At 40.5% G+C, this 20,704-nt stretch overlaps 1 protein-coding gene across 3 annotated transcripts in view; it reads right to left on the reverse strand.

Annotated features, from left to right (window-relative positions):
* The window catches only part of FBN1 (fibrillin 1), a 154,515-nt gene that overhangs the window by 30,273 nt on the left and 103,538 nt on the right, over positions 1 to 20,704 (reverse strand). For all 3 annotated transcript variants that reach the window (XM_063345778.1, XM_063345779.1, XM_063345780.1), the window contains exons 30-42: positions 19,674 to 19,799; positions 18,734 to 18,859; positions 10,136 to 10,258; positions 9,442 to 9,564; positions 7,534 to 7,659; positions 5,849 to 5,971; positions 5,122 to 5,244; positions 4,082 to 4,246; positions 3,623 to 3,691; positions 3,386 to 3,511; positions 1,925 to 2,047; positions 1,179 to 1,337; positions 174 to 245 (exon numbers count right to left, since the gene is read on the reverse strand). In XM_063345778.1, the coding sequence (XP_063201848.1) occupies positions 174 to 245; positions 1,179 to 1,337; positions 1,925 to 2,047; positions 3,386 to 3,511; positions 3,623 to 3,691; positions 4,082 to 4,246; positions 5,122 to 5,244; positions 5,849 to 5,971; positions 7,534 to 7,659; positions 9,442 to 9,564; positions 10,136 to 10,258; positions 18,734 to 18,859; positions 19,674 to 19,799 (1,584 nt within the window). The remainder of the gene's footprint in view (positions 1 to 173; positions 246 to 1,178; positions 1,338 to 1,924; positions 2,048 to 3,385; positions 3,512 to 3,622; positions 3,692 to 4,081; positions 4,247 to 5,121; positions 5,245 to 5,848; positions 5,972 to 7,533; positions 7,660 to 9,441; positions 9,565 to 10,135; positions 10,259 to 18,733; positions 18,860 to 19,673; positions 19,800 to 20,704) is intronic.

Genomic DNA, 20,704 nt, shown 5'->3' on the forward strand with positions numbered 1-20,704 from the left:
TACAAGCAGCAATTATCATTGAGGCCAGCTAGGAGGAGCTAGGCTGAAAGCCTGCAGGCTCACTCTTAAGTTGTTATTCCTCCTGTGAAAAAATAATTGGGAAAACAAACCTTCCCTCTTTCACTTCTCAGAGGTAGCATGGAATTTAGTTCAAAACAGAAATTACAACTCACCAACTGGTAATCCTGTATAAATGTCAATGAAGAAGCCAGGCCTTTGACTTCCACAGAGTGTGGAGAATTCATCTGCAACCAGAAAACAAAGCAGTGATTATAGTATTTGGAATTAATCAACAGGCAAAAATTCATTACATCCTTTGCCCAAGAAAATTCTTCTACTCTTTCAGCACCTGCAGAGCACACAGAGGTATGCAGACCCTTCCACAAGGCTCACCATGTGATATGCTTAGTACACATTTGGGTTTGCATTCAAAGGCGATTCAAATTAGCAAATAAAAAGGGCTTGGGATGACAGGCTGCTTTTGCTTTGCATATGCTTGTCTCTGTGCATTACAGTTTTTGCATACAGGTCCAGATCTGACTTTTAAGAACCTGAACTGTAAGTTGGAACTTATTCAAATAAGAGTCTAGAAAGGTTGTTCTTGAAGCAAACGACCTCGAACCAGAGTGGGATGTCCTGGGCTCAACTCTGCAGAGTCTCACCCAGGAGGAGTCCTGTATGCCCATACAATTCTCCCAGAAACTCCTACATCTTACATTTATCTGCTTGACACAGATCATTCTCAGGGGAGACCAAGGTACCTCTCTAAACCCACGGCCTACCAGAAAGGCCCTTTGTGGCAATCAGCATCAGGGAACAGCACAGAAGACACCACATTTGTTGGAGCAATGCCAATAAAACCTTGGTCAGTGCCTCAACACCAGATCAACAAGCGTTTGCAAAGACACAGATTAACCGATATAGAGCACGAAGTCTCCCAAACAGGGAAACCATCACAAAGAAGGCATGGCCCAGCAGCATGAACGCAAACCACTCCACATATGCCTTCATTGTGACCAGGGCTGGTCATCTCCAGGTCAAAAACGTAATCAATCCCTTCATTTTAGACACATAAGAGCAGACAAAGACATAGCACATCCCTAACAATGTTACACCCACTAATAGTAATTAACGATGTTACCAAGGCTTTCAAATAGCTTTGCAATGCAAAAACATACCAGTGCTTGGGATAGGACACTGTTCACAAGGCTTATTCCATGCACGTCCAATGTTGTAGGAACAGCAGCACATTTTCTTGGTCATATTAAAGAGCAGCTCACCATCACAGGTTTGATTGTCAGCATAGTAATTTCTATAACACAGACTTCTTCTCATATCTGTGAAAATGAAAACCCCAGGCCAATGCATTAGCAACTCTTACAGAAGATGATCTACCTGAAGGGTTTAGGACATACCTCCTTCAAATATGTACTTTTTAGACACCTGTCAAGTAGACACTGCAGCTCTGTAGACTACTACAGAACAGCTTGTCCCTAGAAGACTACTGTAAAAGAATGAAGAAGTGTTTGCAATACAAATATTCCAGAGCAACCAAAATGGCTGTAACACCGAGACTCATCAAAAGATTCAATATTGACCTTTTGCCCAACATTGAAAAACATGAGCTTGGTTATGGTTCCCCCTAAAAAATGTACAAGGCTTGCAACTTCACTATACTTGGAAGGGATGAACATAGAAAATATCAAATTAAAGGATAAATTCTGCTGAGGTACTGAGAGATCTGTATTAAAAGAGATCTGCCTTGCTTTATTTAATAAAATTAATGAAAGAAGCTAGGCCTTTCATTTACTTAATTCTTGTATAACTAAATTCAGATAAATAGTTCTGATTTGTGCCAGGTAAAGCCCTGGCCCAAAGCACTAAGATAAAGCTTTAAAAAAAACACAAAACAAACAACCCATACCCATGCAGTTGTTTCCTCCATTGACTTGCATGTAATCAGGAGGACAGATGCAGGTGTAGTTCCCAACAGTATTGTAACATGTGCCAGGTCCGCAAATGCCAGGTGTATCACACTCATTCACATCTAGAAGAGAACAACAAGGCAGTGAGTGGCCACAGAAGCTTTCTCATTGTGCTTCTGAGAAGGAAAATGTCTCAATAACACCTGAGGTAGGAAGGTACTGGCGGAAGAGAGCTGAAGGGGCTTCTGAGCAAGGTCATGGTGGAGTGAAGCCCACACAGAGAAAGAAGAGGTGGCACAGTTGGCCATGGAAAGCCTGGCCGTGATGCAAAGATGGGAATTCTGTTACGTCTAGGCAGCTCAAAGAAAGCAATTTCAGTTTTGTACCTGTTGCACAAAAGTAGTATTTGAGGATCTCATCCAATCTGGCTTCCCAGATCTGGACAAGAACCAAAGCTGTTCCCTGTGGTGTGCCCATCTCAATAAATAATGACGCTACAACAGACTTACTGGATAGTTCAGGTCTGTTTGACTGGGGAAAGTGAGCACAAGATGTCATGTTTACTTCATCAAGAGATTTTAACCTTTGTTTAAAAAACCTCAAGCAAACCCAAACACAACCCTGCCCCCAAAACACCTCAGTTCCCAGAAGTTCGAAAGTATTTCACTAGCCTTACCATTTTAAAGTATCTATGACACACCACTAAGGAAAAATACAGAGGTAGATTTACTCTTTAACATTTGTTGAGCTACGTAAACACGATATGGATGAATCATTTTGGTTCAGCCTTAATTTAGGACCTGAATCTTTTGTATTTCTGCAGTGCTTAGCACATCATAGGCACTATATTCGCATATATTAAGAGTCTGGAAGGCTGAAGACAGCCTGGGTAATGGAAAATTTAAGGACTTATGGGTTGCTTAAAGTTTTATATCCAGTACACCCTGACAGTAGCATGTAATGTGATGAACATGTACTACTGACTGTGCTAGGGGAAGGAAAATGTTTTGCAGTACAACTAATATTTCCAGTTGGACACTGGGATCAGCAGGAGAGAAAATAAGCTGTGGAAAAAAGGCATGGACACACTGTAACCAGCCCAGCAGACTTATGGGGCAAGTTTGCTCTTCATCTGCCTGCTTATTCATTAGCCATTACCAGACAGCAATTTTTTATAGCTGGTTAGTAAATTATGTTTTACTTAAAGAAAAATTGCTGGGTTTTCTGGTTTTGATTAAAATCTGATCATTTGAAACAAAAATTTGCATATATTTCAACATGGTCAAGAAGGAATTTTCTCTCTTTCAATGCAAGACTTCAACTTGTTCCAGTTTTCCCACCTTTATACGGCTTGGTCTGCTTATATTCCTTTTCAAGGATAGATTAATTCTTCTGCATATTGATCTGTCATCATTTTATAAGAATAAAAGCGGACGGCTAGTTAAGTGAAGGCTACATACCATCGCACACTCGAGTCTCTTCATTCAAATAGTACCCTGATGGACACTGACACTGGAAGCTCCCAAATGTATTAATACATTTTCCTCCTTGGCAAAGTCCAGGCAGTTCTTGACATTCATCAATATCTGTTCAAACAAAACCACAAACATTTCATTAATTCTTTCCCATGAAAAACAAAACTCACTGAAGAGTTTCATAATTTTTGACGTGTAAATATAGGAAAATGTAAACATTACCCTCTAATATAACTGTAATGGGGTTTGGTCGGAATCCTTCCCCTCCGGGGCAAAGAACTTTATATTCAGCTGAAAACAAAATAGATTTACAAACTTAAAATTGCAGAAACATTTTCAGCACAATTATTTTTGAAAATTAATCAGATTATTACAGGTAATTTAAAGTAACAAAGTAACTAGATATAAATATTAGGTTTTACTCCGTAACATCAACCGCTATTCCATTTATAATGTAGTTTTTTGTGTTAACAGCAAACTTGCTCAGAAGTGATAATAATATTCTGACTAAATAACCTTTTTGAAAGACTAGTGAAGTTTTTGGTTAAGACTGGTGGAAACTTGTCCCCTACATGTACACAATAAATGACTATACCAGTATTTGAGTTACCTGGCTAAATTAGAAAAAAAATCCAATAAACACACTGTATTGTTGTGTTTAACCCAGGAAAGCTGACTTACTTGTGTTCACAAGTGGGCAATGTTCACAGGGAACTCCCCATGCTTTGCCCAGGGAGCAGCAACAGGAGGCCTTGGAAACGCCCACTCCGATCTCATTGCTGCAGAAGGTGCCACCGTTATCTCCACGAGTTTTAATATCCAGGTAACAGTTGCCAGACCGTGTATCTATTCAGAATGCACATAATAACATCTTATGAGAAAGGAAAACACAACACTTTATTTCAGGATGAGGGATACCTTCAGATGGCTCTCATTTCTTGTAGGACGGCCAAGGACAGTAACTTATGTTGTCCAGGAGGGCCCAGCTTTTCACACTTAGATAGGACAGTGGTGCCCCATCCCTTGGTTTTGTTGGACATCTCACAAAACAGGGAATTTACTCAGCGCGACCTAGGGCAGTTCAGCCAGGCCTTTTCTGATTTTGATTCACATTTTCACCCACACTCATACATCCTTACAGTTCCAGAAGCCCACTGCTTTGTCCCCTCCTTGAGGTTAACAAGCATGAAAGCATCTACTAAATGTTAGGAATTTCGAATACACTTGACTTCGAGTAGCATCCCTACACCCTCTTAAACAAACAAAAGCCAAAAAATAGCAGAGGATTACTAAGCAGTTGGAACCTAATGCAAAAGCATTTCCATTGGTCATGAAGCTGCACCTAGCCAAGCTGTGCTCAACGCTCCAAGAGCATGGGTTGCTGTATGCCGCAACTTCATTTGCCTGCCATCTTGGGGCCAGCTGGATGTTGGTTTAAGCTTGTTGAAATTTAAAATTGTCTCATGCATGCTGTAAATTGTGGACAGCTGTAACAAGCCCCAAGGGGTTGGTTCTGGCAGCTGGGCACTGCTGGCATGCTACATCACTCTGGACATACTCCTGCTGCACTACTACAACTTCTAAGCCAGTGGCAGTGGAATGGGAGTTGCAGAGCCTGTTCCAGCCCTTTTCCATGACCTGGGACTTTATTCCTAAGCAGTTAGCCCTGCAGCCCCTCTGTGCAACTTCACTTGCAAATCTCATAAGGAGTGGTCCCTTACCAACGCATCCAACTCGGGTGGGATTCAGCTCAAAATCCGGAGGGCACTCACAGGTGTAACTACCAGCAGTATTGACACATGTGCCACTAATGCAGGTTGTGGGATCTGCACATTCATTAACATCTGCAAGAAAAACCAGCACGTGGTAAGCAAATACTCCAGGACAGTGCAAACCATCAATATATCAAGTATCATAGGCTGACCACCAGAAATCCATTAGTTATGAGATACTGATCTCCAGAAAGCTCTAAAAAATACATATACATTGTAGACGAATAGTAGTTTGAGATTAATTCATCATTTCATGGGGGAAAAAAAAAAATGTTTTTCCTGGAAAACCAATCTATGAATTAAAATTCACATAAAGTACTAAAGAAGTACTTAAGGGAAAAACACACTGCCAGGTCATAGCTTACCATCCAGTACTGTGAATGGAAACTACAAAGCACAACACATCTCTGCCTGGGAGATGCAGACAGACAAAAGGGTTCTCTCTGCTCTGTTTTCCCCCTTCTTCTCTTAAGCCAATGGGAGATCAGAGGATGACAAAGAAGGGGAAAGAGGAGCATAGAAAAAGCGAGAAGGAGAACTCTGTGTTACACAGTAGGGAAGTCTATATTCTCCTATATCCAGACTGATTTTTATAGCTTTTAAAAATAATTTCCTAAGGAGCTGATCATGACGCTATCAGAAAATTAAACAGCACACTGTTCAAAAATATCTTTACCTGTGCAGTTACCACCACTTCTGTCCAATTCGTAGCCCACTTCACACTCGCATCGGAAAAGTCCAGGGAGGTTATGACAAGTACCGTAGACACAGATGTTAGGAAGTGAGCACTCGTCAATATCTGACAGAGAAACAGGAGGGGAAAAATATGAGGTTTCCTTATCTTTTTAAGATACAGACAGAGAACTGCAAAACTGTTCAGAAAACATGGATCTGGAAGCCAACTGCTCCTGCACACTGTGTAATACCAGAAAAAATAACATACAAGATTTATGTTTGGAGCCTAAGGAACCTAACCCATAACCTTTTTTTTTCAGGCAAAAGGCTCTTTCCAGTGTCACTGTAAGCCATGCCAGAAACAACCTTAGCTTATTAGTGGGCTAATCTGACAAGTGGCAAAATTAAACATGGCGGGAGATATGCTTTAAAAAATGAAGTTCATTCTAAATCAGCAGTCATCTGCGGAAGGAAAAACCTGTGCCCAAAGGTGAACTTGATGCTCGTCTTTGGGTTCCTGCATTTGACAGATCTCAAGTTTGGCAAGCGAAGCTTACTTTTGTGCCTTTTGTCCAAATCATCGCATCCAATTCAGTATTTACTGAAAGCCTCATGCACTGCATGAAGAACAACCAATCTGATACAATAAAAAAGTGTGTGTTTACAAAGGACCTTAAAATACTGCATTTAGTATACACATCTGAGACATCAAGGAAAGTCTGTTTTAGCAACAGGAGCTAGGCTGTATATAAGCTATTTAAAGTTAGCTAAAAGGTTTGAAAGTAAATCGTTTCATGAAACATTACGAAACCTAATATTGTTTTAGTTTGCACAAAATTCACTCTCAAATTATTTCTCTTGGTAGATTACTAAAACAAATACACAGAACACTTTTCAGTGGAAATAATCCCATTTATAGAGATGTACTTATGAACTCCATCAAATACCAGTTACTCTGAGTTATTACTATGTCAGGTGATACGGCTGCTGCTTCTTGACTGACTTAACTGATTAGCGTTGTATCAAGTGAGGATTTCAAATGTTACAATCAAATATATGACCTCAGTCATGTTGGTAACACTTATTGTTTGATTTTTGTAATTCTTTGCATATGCAAAGCTCTTATGAAAGCATTGTAAACAGTTAACTGACAACTTGCTTTCAAAACTAAACAAATACTCATGGGATTTTTATTTTTTTTTTGGTGTCTGTATAAACTTTCTGCCAGGCTTCAAATTCTGCTTCTGCACCTCACAGAAGCCCTTAAGGCATGCTTACTGTATTAGCTACCAAATCAGTGTTTTTCAGCTTCATATACACCAAGAAAAAGTAACAACTTTTTCTGTTAACTTTTTCTGTTTAAATGTTATGAATAAAATGAAGGACTGGGCACTAACTGACCAAGGTGAATGGGCAGCTGACAGCGCCACTTGAATCACCAATCAGACCCACAAATAATATGTTGTAAGACAGGCTACAACAAGCTGTTCTCTCTTTATACGATCGGTAGATAAACACCTAAAGGCCCCTAATAAATAGATAAACTGAAAAAAAGCAGCTACTATTGACAATTTTCATGCAGTTCTCAATACAACCACAACTGCAACCAATTGTAAAATTTTTCAAACATAAAATATTATTAAGGCAGAATTTGTTGAGTGTTGTTAAAAGCTTACAGAGAATTACCTTCACATGCTTTCCCATCTGGACTTGGCAAAAATCCCATATCACATTCACAGCGATATCCTCCAGGGGCATTGAGGCACTGCCCGTTTTCACAGAGATTCAAGTTTTCTGAGCATTCATCGAGGTCTGTAAAAGGAAGAGAAATTGCAGGTTTACAGTAAACATGGTTTTCCCACCAACATTTGTTTCAGCAGAAGCATGCAGTGTTCCAAGGATTTTAATTATTCTAGTGGCTGTGAACATTGCAGAAGAAACTGCAAGCCAGTTATGTGCAGAGGCTATCACATCTAACAGTTTGGTACATTTCCTACATGTTGAAAATAGTTTCTAATCAAAAGGAAAATCAGAGAGAGGTACAGACTCCTAAAGTAACTACAGTTAAGAACAATTGGAGGCAGTACACAGGGTCAAATTTAGACTCAGAATGAGCACGTGAATTTTATTATAGTTATTGTTTCTATTACAGCAAAGCCTAGAGGCAGCAACTGAAAAAAAGAAGTTTACTGAGCAAACATATGGTAATAGGCAGTCTCCACGCCAAACATACAAAACACTGACAAAAAGTGGCACGGAGGTGAAAACAGCTTGATCAAAACTAAACTGAAGGTTGAGAGCTGATGAGAAAACCAGCCTTGCTAGTGAACTATACTGCCCTTCAGATAGATTGTGGCCCTTATCCTCTAGCTAAAATTTTATACACCACAAAAGCACGTTACTTGTTGCAACAGAGTCTGGCTGGCACTGTGAGCCCATAAAAGTCCATGGCTGACAAATCAAAGGTAGTACCTACCAGGGTGAATGCTGCATGGTTTGGCAGAGGGTTTACAGAACACTTGTGTGCCCTAGTTTGAGTCCCAGCCACCTCTTGAATCCATGAATGATAAAAGTATCCAAATTAAAAAGAAAATATTCTACTGAATGCAGAAACTCTGCAAGCACTCCATTTGAAAGATGTAGTTTATAGACTCCTGGAAATCATCATATGGGAAATTAACAGAAAGCACTGGGTTATGAAGGCCACTAAGGAAGCTAAATCAGATTCAAGAGTAAATTATATGGAGAGAATTAAACAGAATCCCAGGGTTTATAATTTGGAATTATAAATTTTGCCTTAAACCTGCTGAGCCAGATTCTCAGATGCCATAAAAACCTGCTGTAGTTGATAAAGTGCTGCTGATTTGCACCAGCTGAAAAACGTGGCCCACCAGCTGTCTATCACATGCCTTTATTCGGAACAGGGTCACCCTCCATGTAGCATCACCAGCAACACTGATATCCTCAGTGTAAGAGCAGGGCTCCTCATGACTCAGCTTACATGAGCTAATCTGTTCTTCAAAGCAGAAGACTGAAGTGTGGGTGGGAAACATCGCACAGCAATGTTTTATAATCACATTTACAGTTTATAAAAAGAGGTTTCGGAAGCAGCTACTTCCATCATTCTACATGTCAGCACTGCATCCTGACACCATCTCTCAGGATGAGGCAGTAAAGAGGGCAGACAGCACATGCTCACTTGTGGAAAGAACAAATATTTTTAGGCAATTTTGTGAAGTAATTTTAATGTATGTGCTCTATTATTTAAATTCTAAGGTGGCTAGCCAATGGACTGGTTTACTAACTAGCCAAATTATCTGATCAAGCATTGTTTTAATGTTTGCCACCCACTCCAACTAACAAAAGCTCAAGGAAAACCTGCATTTTATCAAGTGAAAAAGATGACTGCTTTAGACTAGGCAAAATACACAGTATTTATTTCAAGTTATGGCAACTTAGGTGAAGTAGAAGACAATGGAAGACATATTAGAGAATAATTTCAAATATTTAAAAGCTTTTTCTGTGTATTGAATCGTAAACTTAGGTTGCAAGGGACCACTGGAGGTAATCTAGTGCTTTCCTAAGAAAGCTCACCTGTACAAGTGAAGCCATCCCCAGTATAACCTTCTTTACACAGGCAGCGGTAAGAGCCCATTGTATTCTTGCAGTCAGCATGTGGGCTGCACATGTGGGTTCCATTGGAGCACTCATCCAGATCTTTAAAATAATAAAAAAAGAAAAAAAAAAAGAAAAAAGCAACATTAGTTAAAAAACCACACCACGAATACAAACTTTAAATACCGTATGGCACACAGAAGCTCTACTTTAAATAATCTTCCATAATAAAACCCACACACATGTGGGGTCATCTGGCTGGAAAAGCAGGCACAGATTATTTGCAGCCCAACAAAGAAGTTTGACAAGGTAACTGTGAATAAGGAAGCTGCAGGGCACTCTCAAAACTAAGATCCGTACCTTGTTTTCACGGGGAGCACCAGGAGAGTTCTCACTGCCTCCCATCAGCTGCCCTCGAGGACACAGCGTCTCTCTCCATGGTTCATTCTGTTTTCACGATCTCACAAGCCAAACATGAGATAATGCTGATTTCACAGTTACCATGGTGGAGAATTTGTCCTCCAACAGATCAAGTCAAATTGACCCAACAAACCTGATAATGATTTGTCTTCTCAGTTTGTAGGTGTGGTATTGGGTTTTTTTTTTTTCAGAATGGCTAGGACCCAGTTTTGGTCTGACCTTACAAATAAATACAAATGCATATGACCCTCACCTGTGCACTTGATACCATTTCCAACCCAGCCAGGGCTGCAGCTACATTTGAAACTTCCTGCTGTGTTTGTACATATGGCGTGTCTATCGCAGTTATGGGCTCCAATTTCACATTCATTGATATCTGTAAAAACACAGAGATGTTTGAAGAGCTCATAGATCAAACTTTCTCATATCCAGATAACTGATACTGGAATTTCTCAAGAAAGACAATATGAACATGAAAGCAAGCCTGCATTTCTTTATAACGTGACATTTAAAAATTAAGCAAAAGAGAAATAAAATCACAACAAAGGAAAGCAAAGAAGCATGTAGCATATTCCAAACATGTGCTGCCCTACTATCTATTTTTCTGATAGGCATACAAAGCAGTACTTCTGCAGTTCACTCCAGAGCCCTGGCAACTTTTATATTCAAAGAGGGAAACAGTAACTCGGGTTTTCCTTCTTTTTCTAACTGGTGCACTCAGAAAGAATGTGAAGCCTTTGGGAAGGACTAGCATCCATAGAGATTACCACTGCAGGTGTCAGTGTCCTGGGATGTACGTTTGTCAAGCAGCTTTGCAATAGGTTGTCGGTCAGATCTGATGACTAAGAGCTGGTATGAAGACCTGTGCTGCCCTGACAACAGAGAGATACCACTACAATTACTGGCTTCCATCTTGTCCATACCTTAACACAACTGAGGGAAAGACGACAGCTTTCCCATCTGCCCATCCTGGAGTCTGCAGAGCGGGACTCGGGTGGCTCTATATTGCATGGTTTGCTAAAAGGTCTCTGAGGCAACTCTGCTGAGCAGGGATTCCTGGAATGCAGCCCTCCCACAGCCCCCACGGTAACTGCAAGGATGCTGATGAACAGCAGCTGGGTACCACCTGCAAACTCCTCCTAGGATTATCCCTAGGCAGTTAACGAAGCCAGGTTCCGCTTTGCCAGAAACTGTGTGGAAGGTGGAGGATGGGCTGTACCACGGTATTCAACGTGACAGCCGACGGACACAAAGATCATCAGGCATGCAGTTTATTAAGAACTTAGGAAACCTAACGCTGTGGAAAAAAGTCAGCATCCTTGGAGACACCAGGCAGCAAGTCATCAAATCTTCAACATACGCTTTCGTGCCAGCACATTCTATTTCAGTACTTGCTATTTTCACCTTATTTTCATTCTTGGGCATTATCTGGTAATGTCAAAATGTATAGACAGAAAAAAAAACAAACTGAACCCCATTCTTCCTTGTCACAAAACAGTATTAATGCCCCATATAAGTACTTGGAGAATGTATAAACTCAAAGGCAAAGTTTTGAGAAATTACTACTGGTAACTAAAACAGAACCGGCAGGAATTTTCTTACACATCTGAGCTATGCATTTTACAGTGCTTTCTGTGACTGAGCCCCCTCTAACTGTGCTTTACTTCCATGCAGGATGTAAATTATCTAGAACTCACATCAAACCACTTAATATTTATATCAATTTTTTCTGCCCTCTCAGGTTCCTTTGCTGTTGCAGTAAGCCAAATCATCTCATTCTGTACCACAGCTAATGGGAAGGAAAAACAAGCTCATAAACTCAGCGTGATTCCACACACAAAAAACCCAGCTCACACCCCTCTCAAGAAGATGATTAAGAAAAAGCATCAGCCATCAACCATGTAACAACCTTTGGGGTTCTCAGCCCCAAAACCACAGATCTCAGTTTCCATACCATTGTACCTAAAAACAACCAGCTCTTTAGGGCAAGAGAGTGGAGCCACCAGGGAAAGTGTCCAGATACCATCTTAATCACTTCCTTCCTAACCTTTTCTTGGGTTTTTCTACCCACCCTTCTTTAGAAGGGCATCCTTTATGCCCTGTACATATATTTTGCCTTTTCACAGAGGCTACACGTGACTCTGAGAGGCAGACAACATACGTCTGTCATCCTAAAATTAAATACTCAAGTCCAGAAATCACCCAAACCCACTGTTGGTTTGGGGTTTTTTTTTTGTTTGGTTGGTTGGGTTTGTGTGTGTTTGTTTTTTTTTAAGTCTGTATAGTGGAACGGCATCCAATTTTACTTTTCTGGGTTTCTTTCTAAATGAGGCATTGCTCTGAATCAAAACCCCAGACATGAGTATTCCCATAATCTGAATGCTGAAGTCTAGATACAGATCTAAATCTGGCAGCTGGAATCTACTATTAATGAATGTTGACTGCACCAACAAGCCTGAAAACACGCAAATGGACACTTTTTAAAACTTAAAAAAAGGGCCAGGAGCAGATAATCTCAGACCATATTTGTATTTAGCATGTGCAGCATCTCATATGAAGATAACATCACCCTAAACAGGAAACTAGTGTCTGTCAAAAATCTTAAGGGTGGTCAGAAAAAAACACGTTCATTTTGGCTTGGACTGAAGGGAAAGAATAGAAGGAATTTTGAGAGGTCAGCTACAGTATACATTGACATAAAAAAGCTGAAGCAAACATTCTATATTTTAACATTTACATGATTTAAAAACCTGAACTGTTAAAGCACCGCTAACATTAAGATTGCGTTGTATTTGATTATTTGATGCTTTGCAACATACAAATAATCACATGCTTCCTTATACCCTGCAGAGTACAACAAAACAACACAAAAAAGATCAGTGGAGAGAATTCTGCCAAGAATTTTTTTAAACCACCAGCAAACACAAACAGAAACTTGCATGCAATAGCTACACCGCAATGAAGTCACACTCAGCCTGAAATGTAAGGCAATCGAAAACAAATTTTCAACTCTACATAAAGTGACTGTGGGCTCCATCCCATCCCATCTCCCTCTGACCTGCTAACACTTTGCACCTGAGAGCCCCCATTAACATCTCTCAGTGGAACAGCAGCCCCGTGACACTGGTGCCCATGCACTGCACACTTGTTCCCCCATCAGCTGTTTGACACATGCACTAAAAAGCTTGGACTCTTCTGCAGGATGGAAGTTGTCAGCACAAGTCTCTATCCAAATACGGGTATTTATAATGGGATCGGCTTTCTCAGAGATCGTCCACTGAAACGCCATTCCACTTGCTTTGAACAAAATCCTGAAATCCCTTTCAGCTTTTTTCCAGGAGAAAAATTCAATAGATTTCAATGTTTCTTGCCTGGGTAAAGATCAAATAGGGAATGCAAAATATACTTTCTAATACCATCTACCTTTACTGGGACATTGCAGGGCTTATTTCATTGATGCATGGAAAGGTTTTCAGATACTTAAATGAAAGCTGACTGAGGCATACAAAATACCATCACTGGCTTCATCCCAGATTTTACTTATTTTCAAAGCTATCTGCATTTAACTCAGATGTTGTTTTGCTATAATCCCTATTCTCTCCTTTCATTGCACAGCTGAGTTATAAGCCTGAATTTATTGCATTCCAATTATTTCCAAGGCAAAAGATATCTCAGACCAAACACGGTCCTGTGTAAACGGGGCAGTGAAATCAATGGAATTTATGCCTGCTTATACTGGAGCTTAATATGGATTTATGTTGCCATAAGTATTGAATTATGGCTTCACAGAACGAAACAAAAAGGAGAAGTTGAGCTCTGTAGGGGAAAAATTAACTCAACATAAATATCTTTAATAAGAGCAAGAGTCCAGATTGTGCTGTCTGCATGGCAGTACAAACAGTACTACACTCTTCAAATACTCCAACTATTTTCGTGTAATTGTTTGAGAGAAAGGCATTACTCAGTCTGAGCAAAGGTAGCATGACCCAAAGAGCACACAGGAGGACACTACCCAAGTCAGGGTTTCACACAGTAATGGCCTATTCCCTTTGACTTTAGGGGGATTTTCACTGAAGAGTAAAGGAGTGAGTCACTGATTTATATCAACCTTCTCCTCCTGCCTCCAGTATGAGGCCGTGACAAGCCAAGGAAAATAAAGACATTCCAATCCAAGACTGACACTGCATCCTCAGCCAGTTCCATTGTGCCCCAGTCCTGCTGCACACATGTTCTCAGCTTTGTAATTGCACAACTCCCATTAATACTAAGGGAGTTGTCTGCCTACAACAGATGAGAATACGCATGATAAATAATATGCAGATCTGACATCATAACAATCCCAAGCACTCTGGGGAAAAAAACTGTCAGTCACCCTATTTTGTTGGCTCCTTCAGTTCTCTTCTCTGGACAAATATTTTTTCACTCAAGCCCTTGGCAATTAATAAAGTGTCTCTCCCATTAATCAAAGAGGCACGAATTTTCAGGGCTGTGGATGTGCAGCAAAAATACACATCATATATACCTGTCATGTTGGCACTGTGCTTGCAAACGTGGCAACCAAAGGAAAGGAACGGCTAGCTTCTATCTGCACAGCGCATCTCTACGCAGTCTGGAAGTGGATCATTAAACTCGGCCAGAGAGGAGCACGCGGATAAATCACCGTATTTTCACCTATACTCTGGAAACACCCAAGTCATTCCTCTGCATTTGAATGAGTGAACATTAACCCACGAAAATTCACACGTTCATCACAGGACTCTGTGTACCATTTATGTTTTCTGTTAAGTTTCATTGAGGCTTCAATAGTCTATATGGATTCTTAACAAAGTGTGAATTTAATTCAGTCTCCACCTATAAATCAGTACTGTTTGTCAGGAATTATGCAAATCCCTTAAGCATTTTCAGACTTTTTAATTTTTTTGGCACTCTCCACATATCTGTGCATTTTATCGCACTGACGTTTCACTGGTATTTCAAGCCTGGGCCCAATTCCCACAGGGCAGTCGTCTGGTGGAAGTCACAAGGCATTTCCTCCTCCTGGGTCACTGCCCATGTAATCAGGTAGGTAAAAGGGAAGGCTTTTCAGAGGGAGAAGGCTATGAATTTCAGCTTAGCGCTCACACAAGTAGAAAAATATATGGAAACACTCCCCTATTCTGATCTCTATACCTGCAAAATGGTTTTCTCTTTCGGAATCACTCTTGGATTTTGTTCAGCGTACCGTACCATAAGCACCTCTTGGAGTTTCACATGGGGCAGTTCAGTTCTTGCCTGCTATCCGTCCTTACGTCATCAGCCTGGGGCACAGCCTGTTGTTGCTGGACAGACGCCTATTCACAATACGCTCCTTCTGTAATACCCCCATTTGGCGGGCAGCATCTCAATATTATTATCTTCTGGTATTTGGCCTGACACAGCCAGCTCCCAGATTCATAAGGGAAAATGTATTTGTTTCACTGATACCAGAACTCTCTTGTGCCATCAAGACTGAAACACAATGTATTATTAATGGCCAGAAGCCAAAGGCAGGGGAGAGAGGCAAGCACATTGTACAAGTCACAAAACATTATGGACCTAATTCTGAGTGCAAAAGACAGGGCTCACCTCTTCCTTTCACCATATCAGGTGTCCTCCTCTTTATGTTATTGTCAGCCACGCAAGTATGCAGTGTGCACTCACTCCTCCTTTATTCACTATCATCAGCATTACTGGATGACAGCAAGAAATGTTCAAGACCAAACCCTCTAACCTCACATCCCACACCAAGGCCACAACTGAACGTCTTCCGCTAGCCTTTCTCCAAATGGCACCAGCGTGGCCCTTGCAGAGTCAGAGCCTGGTCTCAGCCTTCCAACTCCCTAAGCCTGCTGTGGAGAAATCCAGCTGACTTTTAAAGCACATTTACTTTTGATCTCATGACCATCTCGAGCAACTTCTGCCTGCAAGTTCACCTCGTTCAGTCTGATTTGACCCTAGGACAAGAGGAAACGGCCTCAAAGTTACACCAGGAGAGGTTTAGGATGGATATTAGGAAAAATTTCTTCACCGAAAGGGTTATCAAACATTGAAACAGGCTGCCCCAGGGAAGTGGTGCAATCGCCACCCCTGGAAATACGTAAAAGATGTGGCGCTTAGGGACATGGTTTAGTGGTGGTTTTGGCAGCACTAGGTTAATTGTCGGACTCAATGATCTTAAAGGTCCCTTCCAACCTAGATGATTCTATGACTTTGTGAAGAGAGCCCTACGCCTGTGCAAGCACGGCTCCACCAGGACAAACGGGAGGTCTGCGCACACAGTCATAACTGGCAAGGATGGATGGGAGAGAGTCAGAGAAGAATTTGTTCCTCTGTGAAAATATCAGAGCAAGTAAATCTAAGGCTCTACATCAACAGTGAAATATTGCAAATTTACAGGCAATACTCCAGAGTGGTGATGAATCACAAAATACAAATGCAAGTGCCAATACAGGATTTCATCTCTGCACAAGTACATGCATACTTTATTGACAGAAAAAGCAGAGACAAGATATTTGTCATAAAGCTGGGCAATCTGGAACTGGGACAGGGGAAAACTTTGCAATCTTCTCTCTAGTGGCTATGTACCATTGCCTGCCTAGAAAAAATCTAAAATGAACTGCTCTAAATCAGTCTTGCTGCAGTTTGCCTTGTGAATGGAAATTAAGATATTCATAGCACTTTGCCTAGGACACCTGCATCTACAATGTATGTTTTTGATAATTTTTTAAAAATTATATTTTTGTTACTAAGCTCTGTCCACATTCTTACTGAGAACCAAGGAGGGGGGCGACCTAACATCTGTGTGGGATGGGAATGTAAGTCAGTGGGTGGATTCTGAATACTGTTAAATGATTGGGGAAAAAAACATGTTTATTTGTTAAAATGGAAACAATCAGTAACGACAAGGGAGCTGAAATATTTAGACAAAACTGTAATGGAACCCACAGGACGTTCTTTAGTTGTTCTCATGAAACAGAGAACCTCCCATTCAAAGAGTTGTATGCATTTTTGTAATTTTTTTTTCCACAGGAGTTCCTAAAAACTCTGGGTGCTTTTGATCTGTCTGTAAGACAAGAATTGAATTCTGGCATTCAGGTGCTGTTAGCAAGGTCCCTCCAGAAGAAGTCTTGAAGGATGCTCTCATAGTCTGCAGCAACTGAGCTTGGGAACTTCAGCTCTGTTCTAATAATGTGCAGACATGAGGTGGGGAATTCAAAGGTCTCCACCAGTATATCAGACTTTTTTAAAAAGTTCCTGCTCTGCTTCCTCTCTTTGCTTATTTAAATCCCCCCAAAAATTGTGATTTATTTTGAGTATGGTCCCATCTCAGCTGTATCAGCATAACTGATACTTTAAATTTTTGTCAGACCACTGGCCTCTATCAAATTTCTGAGCCCCTTCTGCAGCATCTGTTGTAATTAAGCTGTCGTGGTGGTTTTCCTGGCGAGTGCCATCCTCCCTGGGACACCAGCATATAGCCAAAAGCAGCAGAGGCTGGGCTGAGGGAAAGATAAAAGACGTGCGAGGTGGTGGGAAGAGCCTACATGGCAGACAGCATCCATCCAGAGGGCTGGGCTTGGCTGGGGCCGGGAGGGAGGGATTTCCCTGCCTCTCCGTTAACAAAAAAAGTATTGCTTGGGACATTTGCCACTATTTGTCCCATGATGCCAAAATGGTGGCTATTTCCAGGCACTTCCCCAGAAGCCATACCTCAGATTCCTTCCCTGCCTCCATGACCTTTCTCTGCCTTTTGCCTTCATCTTCCCTGACTGCTCCTGACCATCACTCATTACACTGGGAGTGACAGCTGCGCCATGTGTAACTGATCAGCATGAGGGCTTTCAGGTCTAGAGTACTGAAGATCTTCATATAATTTAGCACAGAAACAAAAAACATTGAAATGTTGGTCTACAGGGTACAATTAGGGATTTCTTGGATGTAGATCAGTTTATATGTAAGTCAAAAGCAGCTGTTACTAACGCACAACTATTCGTCCACAGTCCAATATGCAAAGTACAACTCCAGCTCTCAGATTGTTCTATGAGAGCTGTAAAAAACCAGCCTCATATATTTGGGGAGGTTACAGAAGTATATTATTAACTCTGGACAATAAGGGCAGACTAAGAATAAAAGACTGTCTCAAAGACATTGCCAGAAATGTGTTTACCCTAAGTCTACATTAAAAATTATATTAAACATATGTTTGCATTCATATTTGGGCAAAGCCTAAGACTCTCAACACCTTGGCTTGAGACACCAGCACTAGGACTATTAATATCGTACCCTCGGAGCCTGTCTATTCGAACCTCATTTCTTGTTTGCTGGCAACACATGAAATAATGCAAATTCTAATTTTGCTGATATAATGTAGTTGAGTAGCTGTATTGTTGCCACTTTGAAAAACCTGAAAATATATTTTAGCACATATTTCAAGCCATCTGTGTTTGCCAAACTAACGCTTGGAACAGATACCTGCTATTTGTATGCATAGTATACAATTAACTAATCCAAATGCACTGAGGTCCTCAGGAGTCTGTCAAGTTACAGGCAATGGCATTTTCTGTTCTCTTAGACCAACAAAAATGCAGTAATAAGCCCAATTTTGTTCCCAGCAGACATTTTGTCACCTGTTTCAGCAGAAGCAGCATCGGGCTGAATGCTATGCCACTGAAGTTCAGCGGAACACAAGCTCAGCAAATTTGGAAAAGAGATACAATATTTAGCACAAATAAGTGACAAGCAGCACAGTGAGAGGAGGTTTTGAACACTAGAGAAAAGGGCATGCACACTTACAAGTTTAACTAGAAGTTAATAATTAAACTTTAAAACATACCTGTGCAACCAGTTGTGCCTTTCTTGCCTGAATATCCCATATCACAATGGCAGATAAATGAGCCTTTTGTATTCTCACAGGTTCCACTCAGACAGATGTTTGGATGCAGATCGCACTCATTAACATCTAAAAAAAACACATTAATTAAGATTTATTAAATAAAATTTTTAGAAAGTAACAGGCAAAATCTCTTGAAATATGATGTTTTGGTACAAAAATGGGTCTATGTATGCAAAGAGAAAACTGCTTAGGTTAGTTATTCCTTACCAAGCGTACATTTCAAGATCTGGTTTAACACTGTTATATTACTGTATCTGTATTAACATAACTTTCATTCCAACTTTCCTTAAAAATAGAGAATAAGATTCAGCATGTTATCGAAAGAATGACTATGACTATTTATTGATGCTTTCTATGTATATCTGTGTGTGTATATGTATATTTATATATGCATGCATACATTATCTAGTTTTGTACGAACATTTCTCCTCAAATATGCTCGTTTTTGAAGGTAAACTGTTTTGTGATTTTGTTCTACCAAGGTACAGCACTTGCACACAGTTTTGTCTTAGAGACAAGTTTAAACCAGCACTGGTGATTTATCTTGCTAGAAATTTTCCACGGCATCATCCAGTAGCGCTTCCTTTCCGCAAGCACTCTTTAATCTGAGCTGCATGAAAACCTCACTGGAAGAGGACCCAAAACACGATGCTATAGATCATCATATTTGCATCCCAATCTACAGGGACATAGAGAGATTACATCTGCGTTTGATAAACATAGCTTGTGCAATGAGGCTGGTCCTGTGGTCAGGTGGTCAGAATTAGGGCATAAGAGAAACACTCTTCAAATATCATTGGCTGCCTACTTGGAAATAGTGCCTTAAACAAATAATTTTTCCCGAGTTAATGCAGATTGGAAAGTAAGTACTTTCACTTACCTATGCAAGTCTTCATGTCTTCAGATGCCATGAATCCATCATAGCAAAGACACCTGTATTCTCCTGGAATGTTTGTACATTGGCCTCCATCACAGATGTTAGGATTGTCTTCACACTCATCAATATCTACAAGGAAAAAGCCAGATTAAAATATGCTACCTTTATGCAATGCGACTAACCATAATCATGGGCAGCAAATATTTTAATGCTCTGACAAACATGAAGACGATCGAATCCTTGCAAATAATTGAGTGGTGCATTGCAAAATTGTCCTGATGAGTAAGCTCCTCATCCCCAGCAAGAGTCAGTGGCAAACATTCCCCTCTGACTCCAATGGGAACAGGAACCAACTTTGTAGGTAAAAAAGTCATTGACAGAAAAAAAACCACCAGAACCGTTGTCACACCACATGGCCGCATACGGTTGGAGATTCTTGAATACAATCAATAATCGTTGAAGTCAATGGAAGCTCTGAAGTCAAATTCAGTGACAAAAATACCAGACTTTACAGATCTTAAAAAAGCCATCATACACGCAGAATACTTCTACAGGTCTCAAGGCTGGTGACAAACTGGAAATACAGAGTTGAACTCATGAGGGGAATAATTACGGTACATACATTTATTTCAGTAAGAGATTTTTTTCTTTTTTTTTTTTTTTTTTTAGCATTTCAGCTGACTGGTCAGGCCAGCCATATGGTTACATCCTCTAGCATGTAAGTTGTTTTCTCAGTTCATGAAATTGGCCATCATTGATTGAGGCCAAGCTGTAGAAGCAGACACGTTATTATATTAATGCAGCCATTGCTAAAGTCTGGAATCCTTCTGAGTCCCTGGGGTAATATTAGTGTTCCCTGTAAAAATCCCCAGAATCTCCCTGTGTCAGCACCAACATAGACCAGCAAGAGCAAAAATCAGGAACTCTGCCTAGTGATACCATGGGAAAAAAATCAGCACAAAAAGACAAGATTCACCCTCCAAGAGAAAGGGTGTAACTCATTATCAGGCCAGTCTATTGTGGATTGCAGTAAT

The sequence above is a fragment of the Chroicocephalus ridibundus genome, chromosome 9 (assembly GCF_963924245.1).
Source record: "Chroicocephalus ridibundus chromosome 9, bChrRid1.1, whole genome shotgun sequence".
Classification (NCBI taxonomy): domain Eukaryota; kingdom Metazoa; phylum Chordata; class Aves; order Charadriiformes; family Laridae; genus Chroicocephalus; species Chroicocephalus ridibundus.